This window comes from Tursiops truncatus, chromosome 8 (assembly GCF_011762595.2).
Source record: "Tursiops truncatus isolate mTurTru1 chromosome 8, mTurTru1.mat.Y, whole genome shotgun sequence".
NCBI classification, from domain to species: domain Eukaryota; kingdom Metazoa; phylum Chordata; class Mammalia; order Artiodactyla; family Delphinidae; genus Tursiops; species Tursiops truncatus.
Window position 1 is genome coordinate 45029375 of NC_047041.1, and position 25314 is coordinate 45054688.

At 34.5% G+C, this 25314-nt stretch overlaps 1 protein-coding gene across 2 annotated transcripts in view; it reads right to left on the bottom strand.

Annotated features, from left to right (window-relative positions):
* TMEM135 (transmembrane protein 135) overlaps positions 1-25314 on the bottom strand; it is a 241790-nt gene that overhangs the window by 131034 nt on the left and 85442 nt on the right. For both annotated transcript variants that reach the window (XM_073808329.1, XM_019948728.3), the window contains exon 5: positions 9860-9925. In XM_073808329.1, the coding sequence (XP_073664430.1) occupies positions 9860-9925 (66 nt within the window). The remainder of the gene's footprint in view (positions 1-9859; positions 9926-25314) is intronic.

Consider the following 25314-nt stretch of genomic DNA (forward strand, 5'->3'; position numbering starts at 1 on the left):
TACTTAGAAAGATGGGCCACAGACTGAGAAAAAGTATTTTCAGATCATATATTTAATGAGAGATTTGTATCCAGATTTTTTTTTTTTAAATCACCTCCTACAACTCAACAGTGAGAAACAAACAATATAAAACTGGGCAAAAGATTTTAACAGACATTTCATCAACGATATACAAATGACTAATAAGCACATGAAAAGATACCCAACATCATTAGTCAATAGGGAACCACAATGATATACTGCAACATAATTCTAGAATGGCTATAATCAAAAAGACTGACAATACCCAATGTTGGCAAAGATGCTGACAAACTGGCCTCCTGTCCATTGCCACTGGGAATGTAAAATGATACAGCCACTTTTTCTTTAAAAGTTACTCATATGACCTAGCAATTCCACTCTTAGGTATCAACCCAAGAGACATTAAAACATATGTCAACACAAAGACTTCTATGCAAATGCTCACAGAAGTATTATTCATAATAGCCCCAAACTGGAAACTATCCAAATGTTCGTTAACTGGTTAACAGATCAACAAAATATTATCCATACAAGAGAATACTACTCAGTCATGAAAAGGGGAAAAAAACTGATATGGAGGAAACTCAAAAACATGCTAAGTGAAAGAAGTCAGAAATGAAAGAGTATATACTGTATAATTCCATACATATGAAAATTTCAGAAAAAGCAAATCTGTAGATTGTGCTATAATAAAGAGTATATCTGCACTTTGTTCCCAGTTCCTGATACACAGCTTGAAACACCTTTGGAATTTCCTGAGTGACAGGAGTGTCTGTTATGCTAATGAAGTGATTCATAGTGTTAGGATCAGGACTGAGCACCAGAAAGACCAACCACATCATTTAACACAAATCCTCTCTTTTCTGATCTGCCACATCCCTACTGAAGCACCACAAACAATACTTGTCTCTACATAGCAAACTCATCTATTGAGAACACAGCCAAGAGTCAACAAAGAAAGGAAAAAATGATGTACAAACAAAATGGTAAAAATTATATTTGGACACACGTATGTGTAAAAAATTGAATTTCTTTGGAAATTCAAAATGTTTAAATTACTTGCTGCTGAACTCACCCCAATACTACACACAAAATTCCTGTGGTATGCTTTGTACAAAGAAACATTTTCTGTATGTCTAAAGACTTTATTTTTAAAAGAGGGCCTGCATTTTTAATGCTCTCAACCACATTTAGCTATATAACCAAAGTAGGCAAGTTTCAGTTCAGTGGGGAGGTAGTTGGAACTGGCCTTACCCATGTGGAAATAATTGCTTTCCTGGCCTAAAGCTCTTCCTATTAGGATCAAAACAAACTGATGTTATCTTAAGAACCCTTCCAATTTTTGAAAAATAAAACCTAAGTGTTCCATAGTTCCAGATATTATCCAGATATTGTTTGTTTTGTTTAAGGACAAAATTATGGCACATTTATTTTTGTATTTAAATCAAAAGCAGAGTTATTATTATGAAGAAAGTCAGGGCATTTTGAAAGATAATTATCTCAGTATAGAAAGGCACATACAGAATTGGTATAGACAAGGCCACCAAGCTTAAACACTGTGATCTGATGTTTTTAAAACCTTACTTTGGCCCTTGGCCTTCTTTGCACCAGAATTTTCCAAATAAACTGTTCACCAAGAATATGAAATAATGCCACAGCACATAACATGATGAGCCATTTAAAGTAGATTTAGTAACAAAGACAAAATATTCCAGGAAGAATAAAATATAAATTCTGAAGCCCAATGGTTTACAATGCCACTGGCATGGATTCTAAATTTTCTAAGCACCTGCCAAAATATAACATGTTGTTTTGTTTCATGGAATTGGAAAACTGAAAAAAAAAATATGAAGATGTTACTTAGACCAGTCTTCTGCCTCTGGCACTACCTATACCATCCAGATTGATGGCTAATAAGAAATACAACTTCTATAAAATGAGCAAGATGGCAGACCTACAACCTCTTTGAAGTCTCTTAATGTTGCGCCACCTTGAAATCATGACCAGTGGCTCCAGTTATCTCAAACTTTCTGTCCTGCAAGCAAAACTCATTTCTTCCCACCTCATCAGAGATAGGTTTGGGACTTCTTTGTATACACCTTACTTATTATAAATACTCCCTAGGCCTTAACCTTTTTCTAGATCCTTTTCCATAATTATTTCCTTTCTCCTTCTCAGGATGTTATCCATTTTCCCCATATGTGTTTTTTTGTTTTTTTTTTAAAGCTATATTCTACTTGCTTCTTGAAAGGAAAAACATCATAATAACTTTTCTAGGCTAAATTCTAATAGATTACAGTCATCTGTCAGTATCCTTGGGGGATTGGTTCCAGAACCACCACGGATACCAAAATCCACAGATGCTCAAGTTCCTTAAATAAAATGGCCCTAGTACAGTCAGCCCTACATATATGCGGATGCAGAAACCATGGATACTGAGGTCCAACTGTATTGGTATGGTTTATCAACATGTTTAGAATGAGGAAATCACTCCCAGAAGAACAAAACAATAAACTCGCAGACATTATTTGTGAACACTCTAAAGTGGTCAGCATTCTTTTTTTTTTTTCCCTTAGTGATATGGCGATATGAGAGGAAACTAGTCAAGTTAAAAAAGAGTATATTTCAATGGCAATAGTCTTGTGTAAAGTATCTTAATATTTTCTTCCTGATAAAATACAATACATAAATCAGAGGTCTTATCACAGAAGAGATAATCCAATTTTCCTTAACAGGGTCAACTGAGCCTTGGTCTGCATTTCTGGGAGGTCAGTGTCTAGTCATTCTCAATGGGAATTTTGTCCAACTAAGACTTAGAATTATCTTGGAATTATCTAAGTTTTCACTACATAATGACTTTACTCTGTTTTTTTAATAGGATTCTTATGCCTATTTGTATATGTCAGTTTTTCTACCATTGCACTTCCCCTTGCTATATTTATTCTACATATAGAAGCAAAATCATGATCAACAGAATTGGATTGAGTAGTGCACTTAAAGTCTGTAACTAAACATATACTGTGTATTACTGAGCTACTGGCACTAGACAGCAGAGGGCACTGGTAATATATGCTGACCCAAATATCTTGAGTCCCATATGACCATTTAAAAGTACCAGTAACATTGCTATTAGCATAGCTATGGACCCAAAATATCTGTCTTTCATTACGAACTGTTAGTTCACACTCTGTTATAAATAACCACAATCCAGAGATGCCCATATATTCACTCCAAAATAGAAAATACTTCATCATATTTAATTAAATAACAAATAGCTATCATTTAATACAAGCTAAATCCTAACAGGCTTATTTTGTGTTATTATGCTAGCTGATTTATAAATTTATTTCTCACAGAGTAATATATGAAGTAGATGCTTTTATTCCTAATTAAAGAAGCCGATGCTGTATGGCAAGGTCCTAAGTGGCAGGTTTATGGACTCAGCCACTGCTGAGAGCTTAAACCATATTAGCCTTATTTATAGTTAAAACCCAGCACTTAGCATAGTCCCTGGCACTCAATTAATATTTAGGGAAGAAAGAGCGGGGAAGGGACTCTAGATCTGATAACAGTGCCACGTGTCACATCTGCCTTTAAGATGCTCTTAATAAGTATTTGCTCATTTGATTAGATTTTACAAGCCACTAGTTACTGGCATAGTACTAGGCACTAGGCCTCAGAGACTTCACTATAAGAAGTACTAATACTTTGCTTATTAAAGACATATATTTCCTCAAGTGGTATTAAAAGATAAATAGTGTAAAAAATTTAATTGAGAAAAAAACAGATACAATTTTAAAAATATAAATAAAAGTTTACTTCCAGGTTTCCTTATATAAAGAGTTTGCATTCAAAAAAAGAAAATACTTGGTTTAAGTATCGTATTAAACTGAATATAATTTATTTTTTATTTTTTATTTTTTTGCGGTACGCGGGCCTCCCTCACTGTTGTGGCCTCTCCCATTGCGGAGCACAGGCTCCAGACGCGCAGGCTCAGCGGCCATGGCTCACGGGCCCAGCCGCTCCGCGGCATGTGGGATCTTCCCAGACCGGGGCGCGAACCCATATCCCCTGCATCGGCAGGCGGACTCTCAACCACTGCGTCACCAGGGAAGCCCTGAATATAATTTTTAACATAATTTCAACAGTGTTAGAGATATATCTTAATAGTGAATTAACTTTGTGACTAAGAGTAAATATTATATATGTAAATTTCATAGACTCTTCAAGTATTCCTTAATTCATGAAAAAAGTTGTTAAAAATTATATCATTGTATTATGAACTTCATGATTTGGGGATAATATAGCCCTAGTATTTATATATACAAAGATATTTATGATTATACTTATCTTAAACTGAGGGCCTCACTGCAGCAATCACAAAAATGAAATATTCTTTATGACTTATTTAAAAAGCATGCTCCAGAAAGGCAAAAAAAGGTTTCCATTCTAATAAAACATACAGAATACCTAATACCATGCAGTAACATAAAACAAAAGTAAATACTGTGTCTAATCCCACATCCATCTTTCCAAAACATCAACAAACCATGCTACCGTGTTCTACTTTATATATAAAAATCTTTAAATACACCTCAGATTTCTTTGTTATTTCTTTATCTGTTTTGTCTAACTCAAATTGTACATTCCCTGAGTTCACAGAAGACACAAGATTGAAAAATACTTCTCTAAAACAGTAATTTACAATAGTGGGTAAGCATTAAAATCAGTAGATGCTTTAATAAATACAGATACTGGAGCCCTAGGCTAGACCTAATGGACAAAGTCTTTGGGGATGGAGCCCACACACCTATAGTTTACAGAGCTCCATGGGCAATTCTCATGCACAGTCAAGGCTGAGAACCACAAAAAAGAAAGGCTATACAAAGCTGCCTAGAAGCAGAAAATGTTAAAGCTGAATAGGGCTTCCCTGGTGGCGCAGTGGTTGAGAATCTGCCTGTCAATGCAGGGGACACGGGTTCGAGCCCTGGTCTGGGAAGATCCCACATGCCGCGGAGCAACTAGGCCCGTGAGCCACAACTACTGAGCCTGCACGTCTGGAGCTTGTGCTCCGCAACAAGAGAGGCCGCGACAGTGAGAGGCCCGCGCACCGCGATGAAGAGTGGCCCCCGCTCTCCGCAACTGGAGAAAGCCCTCGCACAGAAACGAAGACCCAACACAGCCAAAAATAACTAAATAAAATAAATAAATAAAATTTTAAAAAAAGAAAAAAAAAGCTGAATAGGACCTTAAAGATCATTTAATCAACTCATTTTCCAAAGTATGAATTTGAAATCGTGAGATGGTAAGTAAATTGTCCAAGATCACATAGCTAGCTATTAATGCCAGGAAGAGAACCAGGTCTACTGGCAGGTAGCCTAGTGCTCTTTACATCACACAAGGCTGCCTTCTCCACTTGGGAAGAAGAAATAGTATTCATTCTTGATTATACCACAAGATTAAACAGCATCATAGCATTCATATAGCAAATTCTCAGGGAAATATGATTTAAAAAAAAAAAATACTATCTCCTTTGGAAAAAATGGTGATAAAAGGATCTAAACTGGAAAGCTGTTTTGATGTATAAAAGAGCTGAATAATTATAAGATGCCTGGAAAAGGCACTCAACAAATGTTACTCCCTTTCAACACCACAACCTCCTCCCCCTTCCTTTTTGATTCTACATCAAGACATCTCTCCCAGCTCTCAACTATGTCCCTTTTTATATTGTTTCTCCTAATTGGCAATGCCCTTTGACCTCTTCTTCAATGATGCTCATAAATTTCTCCAAGGCCCAGTTTAAGATGTACCTTCTAAGAAATCTTCTGAACTAACTTACCCTATTCTAATTATTGTTTCGTCCTTCATTATCTAAATTGCTTATACTTTTAAATCATATACTTGCTTATACCTTCTTTTGAAGCTTTGTAATTGTAATTACTTCCTAGTTTCTTTATACGTTTTTATTTTCTTCCATAATTAGAATATAAGCTATCAGTGTACTAGAATATAAGCTCCCCAAAGACAAGGATATTGGTCTGTTTTGTTTACTGATAGATCGCAGGCACCTAAAACAACATCAGGAACATAGAAGGTGCTCAATAAATACTTGTGGTGACTGAACAAATAGGCGAAGATTATTTTTTCTTCTATTCATGAATCTCTCCAACATAAAGACACAGATATGAAACATTAAACATTCTGAAAAAAATGAAGATAGATATGCTTGTACTTTAGAAAATTCACAGAATTTTTTTAAATTAATAAAGCTATAATAGATGAATCAACTCACTGGCTACAAGAAATCATTTAGCTTCTTCATTACATACTCTCAGTGATTCAATGGATATACAGTGGCAGCTGATACACAGAAGGTAAAGGCTTTAATTAAGACCTAGAGTTTGAAATCCCCTGCCTATGGTAAAGAACTGCTTAACTTTGTTCTCTTTTAAAACTCTGAATTAAGAAGACTCTAACAAAAAAAACACTAATTTCTGGATTATTCAGGTTTCAAGTTATATAAAATAACAGTACATAATTTTTCTAATACATAAATTTAAGAGAGCAACTTTATCTTTTTAACAAACAACTTGTTTCACCCTATATATACATAAGTACATGGAAGGCTGAAAACAGGATTGTATCTTTCTTGAAAATATTTTAAAAGTACAATTTTTGCGCCAAGCACATTCAATAACTATTTTTGATAGTGATAATTTTACAAGTTAGCCTTCCCAAATAAGGAAACACATTAACTCTGCCCAATATTACATTAACAACCTAAATGGGAAAAGAATTTGAAAAAGAACAGATACCTGTATATGTATAACTGAATCACTTTGCTGTACACCTGAAACTAACACATCGTTAATCAACTATACTCCAATGTAAAATAAAAAGTTAAAAAATAAAAAAATTTAAATTTTAAAAATTCTGCCACCCCAAAATTACCTGCTTTTTAGCTTATGTAATTTAATCAAAATAAAAAAAATCCAGCCACCCTATATATAGGACTGTACAAAGAATATATCAACATGGTTAGGCATTCAGTGACAAAACAGAATTGTGAAGGGTCAATATTTTTTTCTATTCATTTTAAGCTATATACCTCTACACATATGAGAAGATAACAGTGATAATCAGAATGCATTAAAAAAACATGGCTGATTAATAATCTCAGAGGTCTTAGCTACTATGCTGTTGCTATTTTTCAACTGTCCAACTATAGGACAATTGAATGATTAGAAAACTCTAGTCTAAGTAAGTGAATTACATTGAGGGAGATTATATTGTATAGTGGAATGAATGGGCTTTGGAGTCAGATTGGGGTTCATATCCCAAGTCTTTCATCTCCTACCTCTTTGATCACAGGCAAAATGTTTAACTTCTCTGAGACTCAGTTTATCTACAAAATGGGCATAATAATTTCTCCCTTGCAGAGTTATGATGAAGATTTAAAAAGACAGTGTATCATTCCTTTGCTTAAATCCTCCAATGATTCATTATAACTTATAAAATAAATTTCAAACTCCTTCAGAAACTACGTTCTTCCTTTCAGAGAAAGGAACCATGTTTTCTGATCTCAACATTTCTTAAAATATGCAAGCAGAAGTGTCCGATAGGTAGACAAAATATAGGCTTAAAGCAGGAACACAAAGAAGGGAAGACAACAGACAAGCAAAGTTCAGCATCATCAAGGATCCAGATCACAAATTTACTCAGACTGCTATCTTTGTAATCTGGATATACCAGTCTTTACTCCTCCTACCTAATATCACTGTCATGGGGTTACTTATTATTCCCTGCTTAACGGATATTTTCGCAGTAATGAGCTAAAATAATTTTTCAGATAACCCTAGGACAAGTAAACTCCTTACCACTCTCCTCCCTTAGCATATCACAAGTTTTCTAACATTACAAATATGGTGATTTCAGCTTCTGTTTTAAGTAGTCCATTAAATTGTTAACCTTTGCGTTTATCTCCTACTTCTAAAGTAATTCTTTATTATTGGCCGGACACTAAAATTTAGGACGTTCCAAGTGTAAGCTGGACTCTAGTTACTTACTTCCAGACTCAACCTTAACTCTCTTTCAGGTTTTTCTCCCACGTATTGATGCCACTGTTTCCTCCACCAGAGAGTAAGCTCCTCTAAAGGTGGAAACCATATTACATCATCTATTCCCATAGCACTTAGCCTAGCATCTCCAAAAAATCTATGCCACTTGCATTTACACATATTCAATAATTTCTTTGTTTTGTTTTGTCTTAATTCTCTATTTTCTAAAAGTCAAATAACTAAAACTAATTTGTGGTCTAACCTAGCTACCATTTACTGAATATTTCACTATGTATCCCTATGTATTTTTTTAATCTACAAAATATCATCATATTTTATCAACTCTAAAATATCATAGACTTAATTTTAGAGGTGTTAAAATGTGAAAAATAGTAAATGGTGACTATGAAGTGCCACTGATTAGAAGACATATTCCATTTTCAGAGATCTTAAAACACAAGGAAAAAGTGTACAAGAGAGTGCTTATAAACTCTGTCCTACATTAATACCTGTTAAACAGGTTAGTTACCTGTTGCAATCCCCAGTAATTGGGGGAGAAATGGATCCAAAGCCAGCTGCTTTAACTACTTCCTCTCCATTAAGTAAAATATATACATATGCAATATGTGTTGATATGCTCAGAAGATTACCTGCAAAACTGTCTTGCTTACATTTACTTCCCCAAACTTTTTATAAAAGAAGATAAAGTTCAAAAGTTCACTGACCACCTCCATGAAAAATTTCATAGTAATAACTAAAATCTAAAATTCATTTAGACACATTTTAGGCAAATAAATATGTCTGACTTTATTAATGGGAATGTTTTCTTCTCTCAAAATGGCACCACATACTGTAGTTTGTTGAGAATACAAAGAGATGAGTTAAGTATTTTTTCATAGACAAAATATATATTACAAATTAATACCAAAGAAATTTGCCAATATATGTACAATTAAACATTTAAAGGCATATAATTTCCAAATGACTGTGCATTTTCACCTAACAAGCAGATATATTGACTGATAAATTTTATAATCACACAATAATACAGTTTCAAGTGTTTAGGGTATTGAATTATATATATATTACATTAAATAACACAGAACTTGATTCCAGAATAAAAAGCACTGTATTTTATCCATAAATATTTGCTAGTAGGATAGAAAAGGGAACATGGCAATGTGACATTATATTCAACCTCAACCTAAGGATATCTTAGTAAGAGAGTGAATAAAGAAAAAGCAGACAGAGTGGTAATTAGGCCAGTAATAATTTGGTAATGAAAATTTATTTCAGGTAGATTTTTTTTTTAAGAATTGGTAGGAATATTTAGAAAAGTCTAAACTTAGACTCTATCATAATTGAGCCTCAACTATAAGAAAGAACAGATTAAATTCCATTTCTCTCCCTCCCTTCACCCTTCCTTCTGTGATAAATATCAACATTTCAAATTATTTTATGCTAGGAAAGAAGTATCACATCTGTAGAACATAAAATAGGAAGAAAGAAAGAAGTATGGGATTATGTTCAATAAATATATATATATTTGCAGAAGTTATTATTAAATGTCATTTTCTTTTAAGAGTGAAAACAATTGGTAACCAAAGATTAAAAGGCTCAGAAATTTATATTCAACACAAGATCTGATTCTAACATGACTTAACTGAAACAGATTTGTAGATGAGATTTACTCAATACTTTGTATATCAGGTATTCTCAGTTTGTTAAAAAAGTATACTATGAATTAAGAATTAATAATTGTATCAAAATTCTCATCTTACTTCTCCATTTCTTAACGTTGTGATGGTTCCTCTTGCTACACCCATTCTAAATAGTGTTTCTGTGGCCTGTGAATGTAAAAAAAGCAAAAATATATCATCTATAATCTGTATTCAACTGTACATCCCAACCCCAAAATGCAAAACATTCAACACTATTACATTTTTTAGGAACTTCTAGAGAAGCATCAATAAGGCACAATAAGCTCTACATTATACTCCAGAAATATCATTTTCAGAACATTTTAATGCTATAAAGAGCCCAAACTGAAATATTTCAAAAGTTATTTAGATCTGCTATTATCACTCAATGCCTATAGTTTCAAATTAGCACACTTAAATAAGTTTAAAACTTAGTTTGGTTAACAAAGATTAAATAAAACTTTAGTACTGGAATTCAATTCAGAAATTATCATTTATTCTGATTTTTAGTTTCCATCTGATTTCAGTCCAAATCACTTGACTGGTACTGAAATACTGACAGAAGATGAAGTAATTCAGTGATGTCACATATTAAATAACACCTGAAAAGACTTAATGCTTTCTATACACTAACAATGAACAATTCTAAAAGGAACTTAAGAATTTTGTTTATAATAGCACCAAATATATATATATATATATATATATATAAAAGACAGGAATAAATTTAACCAAAGAAGCAAAAGGCTTGTTCATTGAAAACTATAAAACACTGCTGAAAGAGATCTAAAAACATATAAATAAATGGAAAGACATCCTGTGTTCATGAAGTGGAAGATGTAATATTGTTAAGGTGTCAATACTATTCAAAATGATCTATAGAGTCAATGCTATTCCTACCAAAATCTCAATGACTTCTTTATAGAAATACAAAAATCCATCCTAAAATTCATATGGAACCCAAAAGACCCCAAATAGCCAAAATAACTTTGAAAAAGAGGAACAAAGTTGGAGGACTCACACCTTCTGATTTCAAAACTTACTTTAAAGCTACAGTAATCATAAAGATAACTCATAAAGACAGACATATAGGCCAATGAAATAGGAGAGAGCCTGAAACAAACCCTTGTATATGGTCTAATGATATTCTATAAAGGTACCGAGACCATTCTGTGGAGAAAGGACAGTCTTCTTAACAAATGATGCTGGGAAAATACCTGCAAAAGTATGAAGCTGAACCCTTACCTTATACCATACACAAAAATTAACTCAAAAGAGACCAAAGACTAAATGTAAGAGTTAAAACTATAAAACTCTTAGAAGAAAACACATTGTTTTCCATTCATGATTCGGTGTCTGATGAGGACCTGCTTCCTGGTTACTATAGATGATTTTACATGACTATCTTGTTTGTATCCTGACATGGCAGAGAACAAAGAGAAGCAAGCTCTCTCTGCACTCTTACAAGGGAACTAATCCCATTCATAAGGGCTCCTCGTCTAATCCTAATTACCTCCCAAAAAGGCCCCACCTCGTAATACCATAACACTGGGGGGAGAGGGTTTTGACATGAATTTTGGGGAACACAAATATTCAGTCCATAACAGGAATATTCCAGTCAGAATGGGCAGTAAGTACAAAGACCAGTAGGTAGGATCATGTTTGGTATGTTCAAGGACAAGTAAGATGGCACATGAGGCTGAAAGAAAAAGATTACGTGAGAGTCTGATTGAGAAAAGAGAAGATGCAAGTTCCTCTGTTCAATATGTCTTTTATTTTTCAATCTGGTATAAGAGGAATGCATTTCCAACCTTTATTAATCGAAAATATAATTCAAAGCATGCACTACTAAACAAATTTTTAAGAATTAGTATATGAACAACAAAAAAGAGAATTTAAATGTAAAAAGTGAATGCACATCTAAAGAAATGCAGAGTGAAGAAGGGATAAGAAACTAGAGGAAGCTGTAAGGAAACTGATGTATGTGTACAAAATCAGTGTGATCAGTGTAACATAAATAGCAGTGTAAACATATTAATTTAGTTATAAGGAAGCAAATAACAGAAGAAGTAAGGAAAAAGTTACAAGTAGCTGCCTTTGGGTTGTGGGACTCAGGCAGTGGAACAAGTAAATAAGAGTACTACTCTTTTTCTACTAGTTTGCAGCATACTATTTGACGGTTTAAACTACTTGTAAATCCTTGATCAAAACTTTTTTTTTAACTTTTAAAGGAACAAGAATCCCTAGTATCCAGTTCTGCAAAGAGGTCAAATACTTTACAATTTTAATAGAGTGGTATATGTAAGAACATAGTTGAGGACTGAATAAGAGGATATAAAGTCAGTGTTAAGAGTCAACTCTTTCAAAAAGTTTCACAATAAAAGTGAGGAATGAGACTGAGTTGTTGCCAGGAAGAGCAGAGTTGAGAGAAAATTGACAACAGGATATTTTGAGGATAAAAGACTTAGACAAGTTTTTAATGGCTTAGTAGAAGTAGTCAGTAAGATGGAAGAAGTTACAGACACAGGAAGGATAATGGATCCTGACTGAAGAGCATTCCTGCAGAAGACGGTTAAGAGCACACAGAGCAATCTGTTAGCTATGTTACATGGGAGATGGTCCAGATATAGGCAAATGCTTTCCTTCCCTCTCCCTTTCCCTCTCTGAATTAGGAGACAGGATTAGAAGAAGGAGGGGCGTGGGGTTGGTGTTTGATATCTACATGCTGTTAGAAAATAAAAAAACTTTTAGGACAAACACTGCTAAATTTGTGATTGCAGCGCAACATGAATATGATTCCAATGCATAATTCACAGAGAGCTAAAATAGGCCACCAATGGGGAGGAAGAAAGGTTATTCACATATGCAAACAAAAAACAAGCGATAAATGAATGACTTTGCTATGACAGAATTTTACTAAAGCATATACAGCTAGATGTTGAAACAATTATTTACAGAAATCTTTATTAAAGGAAAAGAACTTCTCACCACTGATACACCGCATTTTTTTCTATTCTTAATGATAGGTACATTAAATTACATCTTCCAACTTCCTGTTTCTTTTTAAACCTTATTTAATCTAGTGATGTGATTAAGAGTCCTCAGCTAGGTCAGGTTAGTTACTGTATATATTTGAGGACCAAAAGGGGAAAGGCAGAGGCAACAAGCACTTGGGATGAAATACACAACTTCTCCTCTAAATCACATCAAACTACTTACTCTTTTGTGTCTCAAAAACCTGAGGCAGTTTGAAGATCTAAATCTTCTTCTGCACTTTCTCCAGTAGGAAAAGAATACCAAATTCAATCTTTTGTTTCCAACTAAATTGATTTATTTCATGAGCTCTTCCCAGCAACATGTTTAAGGACTGTCTCATTCTAACAGCACTCTGTCAGTTCAGCTCAGCTTCCTTTGATTCTATAGGAAAGCACTGGAGTGAACAACATTCTTTTGACCTCTACTAAAGAGATTGCTTTTAATTTACTTGTTACCCAAACAACGACTAACAAGTACCCAAAACAATGAGATACAGGGCTAATGCTCAGCATTTGTAAATTTACCACCAGCAAACTCTTCATTGAAATTTGCCTCTCCTTGAGTTTTGATAACAACTAAAATGATTAATACTAAAAACATTCATTAAACATCTGTCACTGGCAGGGAAAAAACCATATGTAGGTCCTCAGTTAAAAACAGGTTATCAAGAGAGACTGCTTTTAAGTAGAGTGTTAGATAAAAGTGACTTAGGAGACATGAAATCTAGATGTAAGAAATGCAAAGTTCTGGACTGGATCCTTGTGTTTGTGTGTGCAAATCAAAAAAGAGCCAGAAGGATATACAATGAATTGACAACAGTACTAATCTCTGAGTGGTTTTATTTATTTTCTAATGTTCCATCATGCATATATACTGTTTGGTAACAATAAAAAGAAAAGTAACAATTTTTGTACACTAAAAGATAAAACAGAATTTTGGAACAACATAAAATGTTATAATACAAGCAATACAACATTGAGTAGCTCCCAAAGTGAAAATAATCAAAAGTCAATAGAGACTCATGTTATTACAGTTTAATGCTTTTTAATGCATTAAATCAACACAAAATAAGTAAAATTAACAAGAAATATATATTTAATAGACTTTACCTTGAAAAGCAGTATGATTATAAAAACTTTAAAGCATCATATTAAAGAAAGACTTCATTGGGTTAATTTAACATGCAGTTTACAGATATAAATACAAAAGTTGTATTTAGCATATGTTTATTTCCTATTAGTCAAGCAACTAGAATTCTACTTATCTTATTTCCACTATTTACTATCTGGGCAACCTTAGGCAGGTCATTTAAACTCTCTAAGCTCTGACCTCCTCTGTAAAAAGGTGAAAGCTAATATCAACCTGTTTTCCTGTGGTGGTCAATGCAGGTGTTAACGTATGTGAAAAGCTCTGTAAAGAGCTAGATAAATGTAAAATACTGAATCCAAGGTCTAGTTTAGGACTTCCTGAGATGAAAAGATGTTTCAGAAATACTAATTTTTATGTATTCCCAGCGCCTTGCAAAAAATATAACAACATAGCGTAAAGATTAAGAATGCAGGTTTTAGAGACAGACTGTTTAGTTCAAATTCTAGCTTTGCCATTTGTAAGATGTGTGATCCAAACAAGCAACTTACTTCTTTGAGCTCATTAACAGAATAAGGATAACAATGGTATGGAACTCAAGGAAAAGTGTAAGTGCTCAATAAATGATAATTTTATTACTATTAATATCTCAAAGGAAATGCAGAATTCCATTTCTACCTTAAAAAGTGGTCATCAGATTGCAATTAAAAATTACATCAGATGGTAATGAAAAAGGTACTATATAAAACAGTCAACCACAATTAGCACATTATGCCATATGGCTATTTATTTATGCTGAAATTCTTGACAAGACAACCAGAGAAGAAGAAAACTTACATTATTTCAAGAAGATTAATTTAGCAAAAGTCTTCAGAAATCATATGCAATAGTCATTCCCCAGCTGTTTATCCTGGCCATAGAAGAAAAGAGATTTAAATACTAAGGCTTTTCAGCACCAGCTGCTTCCCTCTCTATGATGATAAAAATACAAAGTAAAAAACAGAAAAACTGAGCATTAGCTATCTGCTTCTCACTAAAGAAGCACTGCATGTTACAAATCTAGTCATATACTTTCAAAATACACAAACGCATTAGCATAGCAACCAAGACCTTTGTGAGGTCCGCAAACCACTCTCACTCTCTTTCCTCCAGGCAGCTGCCTACAGGCCACCCATTCCAGCTCATTAATTACAATTCATAACTTCAGGGCCCATGCACTGCAGCAGCTACAGCACAGGGAGCAAAACCTGAGAGAAACTCTTTCTAGTCAGAAAACAGGGAAGAGGGGTCCAAGTGAACCAGAGAATGTGTAGGGAATTAATCCCTGGTTCAGGGGAGGGGTTCTGTCTTTTTTTTTCTCTTGACTCTGCCCCAAGGACAGGCCCCAATTATAAGATGAAGCAGCACCAGTGCAGGTAGTTAAAACTGGAAAATAAATTCTGTTTTTCTGGGCAAAAGCATATGGAAAAGGGGACCTCTGGAGTCCAAAGAAGAAAGGAAGAATGTCCATTATCTTTTTCACTCTTTTCTCTATTCACTTTGTCCCAACGGCAGACCGTGAAGAGTGTGTGCAGCTGGGATAGCAGAGAAGGCAGCTACAACTCTGAGAGAAATCCTGTCTTTCTGGACAGAGGACCAGAAAGAGGAGACCCAATGAAGCAGAGAATAAAGAGGCAATCCCTGAAAGGAAGAGCTGGAAAAGGAAATCTCTTGACTAAATCTGTGTTTGAACTAGCACAAATACAGAGCTCACCCCTCACCAGCATACGCATGGAACAGACCCAAGTAGCAAAGCGAAGGCTTTCAGGGCAAAACTACAATTAAAACTACCACCCAAGTCCCAGCATGGCCCATGAGTGGCACACAGTCAGGACAGACGCAAAGCAGCATAGGAAAGGCAACTGACATTGGAGCTACTATCCACTGAAGACGAGACAGAACTTGCAGTCTGAATCTAATAGGGGACTGCTTACTACTAAAGAAAAAAAATAATGATAAATAAATAAATAATAATAAATGTTTAAAAGATCAACACTCTCCAGAGGAGTTTAACAGGATCCAGAGGCTCACAATCTGACATTCAAAATGTCAAGGACCGATCCAAAATTACTCAACCTGAAAAGAACAAAAAATCGTTACCACAGCTCAAAGAAAAGACAATCAGATGTTGGAATTACCAGACAGAGCCTGTAAAGGAGCTATTATAATTCCATGAGGTAAGGTTAAACACACTTGCAATGGACGGAAAGAGAAGTTCTCAGCAGAGAAACAGAAACTTTAAGAAGTGGAACTTCTGGAACTGAAAAATACAGTAAGAGAAATAAAATATTCAGTAGACGGGGGCTCAACAGCAGAATGAAGAGAAAAGAAAAGAATCAGTGAACTTGATAAATAAATAAAGATTATCCAGTCTACAGGAGAGGAAAAAAGATTGAAAACAGAAACTGAGCAGAACCCCACAGACTTGAAGGAGAATAGCAAAAGACCTAGCATTTGTATTATCAGAAACCTAGAAAGAGAGGAAAAACAGATTGATATATGTTTCTCTATATATCGATATAGAGAAAATATATGAAGAATAGCTAAAAACTTCTGAAATTTGGTGAGACAAACATTTACAGATTTAAGCTCAGTGAACCTCAAGTAAGATATGCACAAAGAAAACCATACCTAGACATACCATAAACAAAAATGCTGAAATCCAAATATAAAGAAAGGTTTTTGAAAGTAGCCAAAAAATATATATATATATGTATATATTATATAGTGGAACAACTATTAAAATGATTATGGATTTGCCATCAGAAACCATGGAAGCAAGAGGAGAAAATATCTTTTAAGGTTTTGAACTATAAACCCAGAATTCTATATCCAGCAAAAATATCCTTCAGGAATGAAGGCAAAATAAAGACATTCTCATGTAAAAGAGACTAAGAATCTGTCACCAGCAGAAATGCTTTAAGGAAATGCTGAAGAAGTTTCCAGAGGCTGAAGAGAAATAATCCTAGAAACAGATCCACACTGTATGTTCAATTGATTTTCTACAGAAGTATCAAGGTACATGGGAGAAGACTAGTTTTTTCAACCAATGGAGCTTTAACAATTGAATTTCTCCACCGAAATATATGAACTTCGACCTACACCTTACTCCGTACACAAAAACTAACTTAAAATGGAACACAGACTTAAATGCTGGTGCTCAAACCATAAAACTTATGCAAAAAAACACTGGAAAGAAACACTTCATAATTTGATTTATGATACACCGGGGGTAAAAAAGAATAAAACATTGAAGAAGAAGAAATTCATTATGACAGTTACTATCCAAAGATGGCCACACTAATTTATATCCTATCCCACATGTACTTCTTAAAATGTGACACTGACTCTCCTCCATATGTCATATATTCCCTGCCCTTGAACCTGGGACCTTTGAAACTACTTTGGTAACTGTAACTTAAACGTAATGAGGCAGAAATGATGCTGATTTTTAAGGCTAAATCATAATGGGCAAAATGCATTCTGCCTGGTGTTCTCACTTTGTCTGAACATGCGCCTTTGGAGCCCTGAGCTACCAAGTAAGAAGTCCAACTACCTTTAAAAGGTAATTTTTACATAGTTTTTCACCATGCTAGAAAAACTATGTAAAAAGAGAGAGAGATGCCCCGGTTATTCCAACACACAGCTGTTCAACTACTCCGAGCCAAGGTGCCGTTCATGTGAGTGAGTCTTCAGATGATTCCAGTCTTTAGCTTTCAAGATGTACCAGCCAATGTCAAGCAGAACAGTCATAGGCTATTCCAGGCAAGCCCTTCCCAAACTGCAGATTCATGCAAAGTAAATGCTATTGTTATTTTTAGCCACTAAACTTTGAGTAGTTTGTTACACAGCATCAGATAACTATACAATGATAAAAATGTGTCTTTAATAAAAATTAAAGGCCTTTTGCTCTTGACTCAACTGAGAAAATGAAAAAGCAAACCACAGACTCACAGAAACTATCTGCAAAAACATATCTGACAAAGCACTTGCATCCAGAATATATAAATAATTCTTACAACTCAAAAATAAGACATATAACCAAACAAATTAAAATGAGCAAAATATGTCAACAGACCCTTCATCCAAAGAAAAAAGATATGTACACACACACATATAGTATATTCATATGTAATATGTATGCATGCACATGTGTGTATATTGTGTATGTACATATACACTCATAAACACACAACATACATATACACGAATGGGCAAAAAGTCAACAAAAAGATGTTCAACATCATTAACTTTTACGGAAATGCAAATTAAAACCACAATTAGATACTACTATACATGCACAAGAATGGCTAAAAATACTAGAAGGAATAACAACAGCAAGCGATAGTGGGAATATGGAGCTACTAGAACTCTCATACGTTGCTGGTGGGAACACAAAATGGTACAGTCGCTTTGGAAAACAGCTGGTCAGTTTTCTAGGAAGTTAAACATAAACTTACCATAAGACCCAGCAATTCTATCCCTAAGTATCTACCAAAGAGAAATGAAAACGTATGTCCATTTGTATGAATTGTAGAAAACCCAAAATTACAGTGACAGAGAGCATATCAGTGACTGCTTGGGACCCGAGAGATATGGGGGGAGGGAACTGACTGCAAAGGAAAAAGTGAGACTTTTTAGGGAAGAAATTCTGTTTGATTATGGTTGTAGTCACATAACTATAAACATCTGTCAAAACTCATCAAACTGTACACTTAAAACAGGTGATAATCATTAAATATAAAGCTGTTTAAAAAAAAAAATGCACACCTGTCCCTCTCCCCAGAGCAGTTCCCAACTAACTGGTAACTTAATCATCACCAACCATTAGGAAAAACCTGGGTACTACTCTAATGACAAATTTTATAGGAAGAATACATACATGCTTTAGATACAGATTTCATCTTAAATTCATATAAACTGAGGGCACAGGTAGAGGTTGACCAAAGCAGAAGAAAATTAGCAATAACACTAAAGCCAACAATAAATGCAAGAGATGAATAATCTAGGAAAGATACAGTCTGTATGTCACACTCAGAGGAACACCTAGGGATCCAAGAAGAGTAAATTGTTATGAAAACTCCACATTCCATACAAAATTCTACATTATCACCATTTAGGAACCACTGCCTTATTATACACTTAACTTGATAATTACAGAAAATAAGTGCTATATATAAAACTGAGCAACTGACACACAAAAATCACCAATCTCACCTTCACTTACAGATGAATGTTCTTGTACCTGTGTTTTCCATCCACTATTTGCCCAAGCAGAAACTTGAGTCATCCATGAATCTTTCTTTTCTCTCAACAACCTATAATACTTGTTATAAGTAATATTTATTATAGCATTTTACTTATAATACTTATGAGTATAATACTTGTTAGAGTAACTACCTATTCATCTAAAATCCTCACTAGACTATAGGCTATATTTCACTCATCATTATACCCCTAGCACCTAATGCCTCAGAAACACTTAATTGTTGAATGAATGCAAGAATTAAGAGCTAATGAATAAGTAGTTATTTGGACTATGTCAAGTAAGCACTTATTTATTGATAGTTTGGGGGTATGTGCTTTACCAAGGTGTGAACAAATATGTCCCAAACTATATTATAACAATTTCAGATGCTGAATGTATAACTCATTAACCTTTCATGTTAATGAAATCAACTTGATCTTTTTAGACAACACAAATGTCATAATCTGTTTTCATTCACTACACAGGAAATATGCATTACATATGGAGACAATGGACGTTAGCAATGGTTTTAAGGTTACAAAGAATGTTACTTCTGTTTATAGATGTGGGTTGGTTTAAGTTATCCAGAAATTTAAACAATAAGCAGATGGTTTGTTTCTAAATTGATAGCAGTCATCCGGCTCTAAAGAAGAGTGTACTTTTGTAAATACATGTTCTGTCATGTTCTATCCAATGTGACATGATGAAATAATGTACTATGTTATGTTCTGCTTTTCCTCTTTGAACATAATAAAACTTAAGAAACGTATGGATATTTTCCCCCCACAATGTTATCTTCTTAGACTTAGAGTCAAAACAAACTAAGAAAGGATAACAACAAACAAAAATAAACCCACAAATGCTGAGATTTAGAGGTAGATATCAATTCTGTTTCAAAACAAAATAAGAGTTGAGTCACTCAAGAGTTTTCTCAATCATTAAATGATGATAATATTAAATATAATAATTGAGAGTGTTTAACTTAAAATTTGAGAGTGGGGAATAAAGAATTATATCTAAATTTGATTTTTTCATTTCATTAGCATATAAAATATTTTTAAGTAGGCAAGATTAGCATATGTAATAATCATTAGATGATTATACAACATCCCTCCCCCTTCCTTCAATTCCCTCCTCTATTCTAACAAGATGCTGATTTTGTTTAGGTAATCTACCTTCTTTTACAAGGCTATTAACTAAATCAGTAATGTCAATCCCATTCCTCTTGCCAGTGATTTTTTTTAGATACAGGCATATGATATCAGAGATAAAGAAGGCAATTTCATAATAATAAAGAGGTTAATTCACCAAGAGGACATAATAAACTTAAATGTTTACGGATCTAAAAGCAGATATTCAAAGCATATGAGTCAAAAATTGATACAACCGGGACTTCCCTGGTGGCGTAGTGGTTACGCATCCGCCTGCTAATGCAGGGGACATGGGTTCGACCCCTGGTCCGGGAAGACCCCATATGCCACGGAGCAACTAAGCCCGTGCACCACAACTACTAAGCCTGTGCTCTACAGCCCGCGAGCCACAACTACTGAGCCCGTGCACCACAACTACTGAAGCCCACGCACCTAGAGCCCATGCTCCATAACAAGAGAAGCCACCACAATGAGAAGCCTGCACACCACAACGAAGAGTAGGCCCTGCTTGCTGCAATTAGAGAAAGCCTGAGTGCAGCAACGAAGACCCAACGCAGTCAAAAAGTAAGTTAGTTAATTTTTTTTTAAATCAAGCAATGTAATTCACCATACTAAACTAAAAAAGAAAACTACACGATCATCTCTAGAGATATGGAAAAAACATCTGATATAAACATCTATTCCTGATAATAAAAACTAGGAATAGAAAGGGAAGAGCTCAAATGAAAAAGGGCATCTACAAAAAATCTATAGCTAACATATTTAAGGGTGAAAAGATTGAATACATTCCCCCTAAGATCAGGAATAAAGCAAGATGTCAGCTCGATTTCTATTCAATATTATAGTGGAAGTCCTAGCCAGTGCAATAACACAAGGAAAAGAAATAAAAGGGATCCAGATTACAAAGGAAGAAGTAAAATTTTCTTTATTTTTCCACATGACATTCTAATAATAGCTAAAAACCCAATAAACAACTTTTCCATTTTAGAAAAGGCAAAACTATAAAGACAGTGAAAAGATCAGTGGTTGCAAGGGACTAATGAATAGGTAATTCACAGGGGATTTTCAGGGCAGTGAAATTATTCTACATGATACTGTAATCATAGATATATGACATTATGCATTTGTCAAAACCCATAGAACTGTACAACAGAAAGAGTGTACCCTAGGGTAAACTATGGGTTCTAGTTAAAAATAATGTATCAATATAGGCTCATCAACTGTAACAAATGTGCCACACTAATGAGATATTAATAATAGGGGAAAAGGGAAGGGGAGGATGTGGGAACTATCTGTACGCTCTGTTCAATTTTTCTATAAACCTAAAACTGCTCTGAAAATTAAGTCTAGTTTTAAAAAGTATACAGGTACAAACTAAAAAGAAAATGAAAGATCATATATCAAGGTAAAAAATAAAAAAAAACTCTTTAACAAAACTAAATTAGAAATAGCACCTTTTTTACAACCAAGTTAATTTAATAAAAAACCAAAATATGAGTGAAGTTAAATGACAATGTGAATTTAAACTCATTTAAAACATCTAACAGTTACTCATTCCATACTAGAGTATTAAGAGTCATTAACAACGACTATATTAGCCACATATGCAGTCCAATCTTTACAGGCCATGAAAAGGACAGTAAGGAAAGAAGGGGCAAAAACAGAAGGAGGAACTGCAAATATGGAAGCCCATTCCCTTTCCATGATGTCAGGATTTCAGTCAGATGATTTCCAAAATATCAGTAGAACATTAAAGAGTTATGTCCTAACATCCAATCTGTTCATCTAAGTCTTCCCAGAAAAAATTAGAAATAGAAACTGTATGTCCTTTACCACTATCACTACCATCATTATCATGAAATTTATTGACAAACATAAAAGCAAAAGGTCAATGAACCAAAAATCGTAGAGTAGTAGGATTTAAATAGCCTGAGTTCTTGATGACATCACTGAATCCTGGAACTGCTACTCTCGAGACTCCATGTAATTTATTTTAAAAATAAATGTACTTATACTTTAAGTCACTTGCAGTTGGGTATCCAGCTAATTGCATCCAAATAAATCTATAAGCCTAGTGAAGAACCTGCCTCAGAATTTGTTAAAATGAAATCTTTATCTCGGAGTGAAACTCTGGATTTATTTATCAATCCTTCTAGATGTCTGGAAAATTATAAAATAAGTTCCTAAATACTTATATTTTATAAATTTGGGGCTTATTTTTATCAAAGAAAAAATGTAAACAGTTTTATATTACTTGTGACAGAAAGAATAAGGAACATGTATAACAAAAAATAAACTGTGCTGATAATACAAACCTTGCTGTTCCTTTCATCTATAGCTATACCACTAGTAAGTTTTTCTAAAAGGAAAGTAGAGGTTACAAATCATAAAATCAGAAAGTGAGAAGATACGAAAACTCCAAATATTCAGTGTTAAGCCAGAACTCTAAGAAGAATAAACCTAAAGCTACTTAATTTCCAAACAGGAAACTGCATGGGCATTTGGAAGAAATAATTCACTGAAGTTTCTTAGAACCAACCTGAAGCTCCCATGCCACACAGTATTCCAGTATATGAATACTATACAATTTAACTGCCGGTGGATCCTTGAGTTGAACTGAGTTTTTATCATTATGAACATGCTGCTCAAATTATTCTTGTTGGTTTCTCCTGTTCCACATGAGAAAAAAATTTCTCTAGTACATACTTAAAGAATGGATTGACGAGGTGTAGGATGTGTGTATATTCAAATTTATTAAAAAGTACCAAATTGTTTTCTAAACTGACTGTACTAATTCGCACTCCTACCAGCAACATATAACAGTTATTATTTCTAGCAATATTTTTCTCAAGGTTAACAAAAGAAAGTTCATCAAGTATCCTGTAAGAATCTATCGAAACTTTGGAATGAAATTATGCATTTCTTCATGTACTGACTACCTATATAATGGTACCATACATGTCGTAGGAACTCAGTAATCAAAAGCATTTCCTTAGCCTTCTCCTAGTAGCAAAATCATAGACATTTGCTCTGCTAAAGATTCTCTTATTACAAGTAATAGAAACCTACAAAAAAAAAAGTACGTATTAAGTTGAAACAGCTGGAGCAAAGATCTAGCGTCAGAGGAGTAGAAGGTTTGAAGGAAATATGTGTACACACATATACACACACACACATGCACAAATAAGACTACGGAATAAAGGTGCTGTCAAAGTGTATAGGGGCTATAGTTTTGTTTCCAGCTCTAATGTTCTTAACAGGAAATTATAACAGGTTAGGAGACAGGAGTTTTACTATACTCTACAACTGTATCTCCAGTAATTTCTCTCTTAACTATGTAACCGACTCAGAGAATAACTGGGACTAGACACAATAAAGCCAAAGTAAGACTCTAGAACCAGTATGATCAGATAGTCAGAGAACTTACTTATCTGCCTATTTGGATTTAAGAGATGTTGAAAGTCCCTCTCACCCCCAAAACAGATCATTTCCTCTCACAGTGCCTGAAACCACATTTGCATTATTGAATTTTGTTGGATATTCAGGGTTTTTCATTAATTAACAAATATTTGCATTGAGCTGCAAATATCTCTGGACACAGGAAACTTATGAAAAATTAGCTGACAAGGATAGGCACCTGAAGAAAAACAGAAATAGGAACAGAGATGCTGAAAAAGAAGGTGGGAGAGTACCAAACAAAAATTTTGCCTACTTTTGCCATTTTACTGATATCTGGCCCCCAAATTACAGCTGTCTTTAATTGACTGGAAATTTCATCTACTGAAGACCAATATCCTAAATTGGCATAAACTTTTGTTTGGGTTTATTTACTGTTATAACTTTCCAGTATGTTCTACCAAATTACACTTATTTCTAACTACATTAAGAGTACAATCAGGGGCTTCCCTGGTGGCGCAGTGGTTAAGAATCCACCTGACAATGCAGGGGACACGGGTTCGAGCCCTGGTCTGGGAGATCCCACATGCTGCGGAGAAACTAAGCCCGTGCACCACAACTACTGAGCCTGTGCTCTAGAGCCCGTGAGCCACAACTACTGAGCCCGCGCACCACAACTACTGAAGCCCACGCACCTAGAGCCCATGCTCCAAACAAGAGAAGCCACCGCAATGAGAAGCCCGCTCACCACAACGAAGAGTAGCCCCTGCTCACTGCAACTAGAGATAGCCCGTGAGCAGCAACGAAGACCCAACGAAGCCAAAAATAAATAAAAATAAATAAATAAATGTCGGCGTTTACATTAAAAAAAAGAGTACAATCATACAAGCTTGATTCCACACCTAACTTAAAATGAGAGAAAGAATTAGGGATAAAAACGGAGAAGCTCATAAAAAGAAAAAGTGACGTTTCAGATTCTGAAATGCTAGCACTGCAGAACCTGAAGGCCGTGAGTCTTGATTAGTCCCCAGAAAAGCCTGCTTATGGAGACTGTGTGGCTGGCACCCATGGAGCAAGTAACTTGGCATGAAAGGAACCCTTAGTATTTTGTATTAATTGAAGTAAGACATTTAAGAATCTGGTACTTCAATTGGTCAGTTCACACCAACTGAACACAATGCTAAACATTATCCTTAGACACCAAATATTTAATGACCTATAAACAGTACCTCAATATTGAATTCTTTGTCTTATTTGAGTCGAAAGGAACCAGATTACATTGTTATGGTTTTAACAAAGTAAACAGGAGTTGCGCTGTTAAAAAATATATCATAAATAAACTTAGCCCTTTTTACCTACACTTGTATATGTGTTTTTAAAAAGAATGTAATAGATCCCAATTCTTAATCATTCCCCCTAAATCCACAATTTCTTATTATTTCCTGTACTAGTTTGCCTCTGCTGTTGACTTTTGTTTCCATCACAGATTACTCTAATAGGAATTCAGGTTCCAAACATAAATTTTATAAACACATACAGTATATAAGCCTACTTAATAATCAAAACCAGCCTTCTTTAAA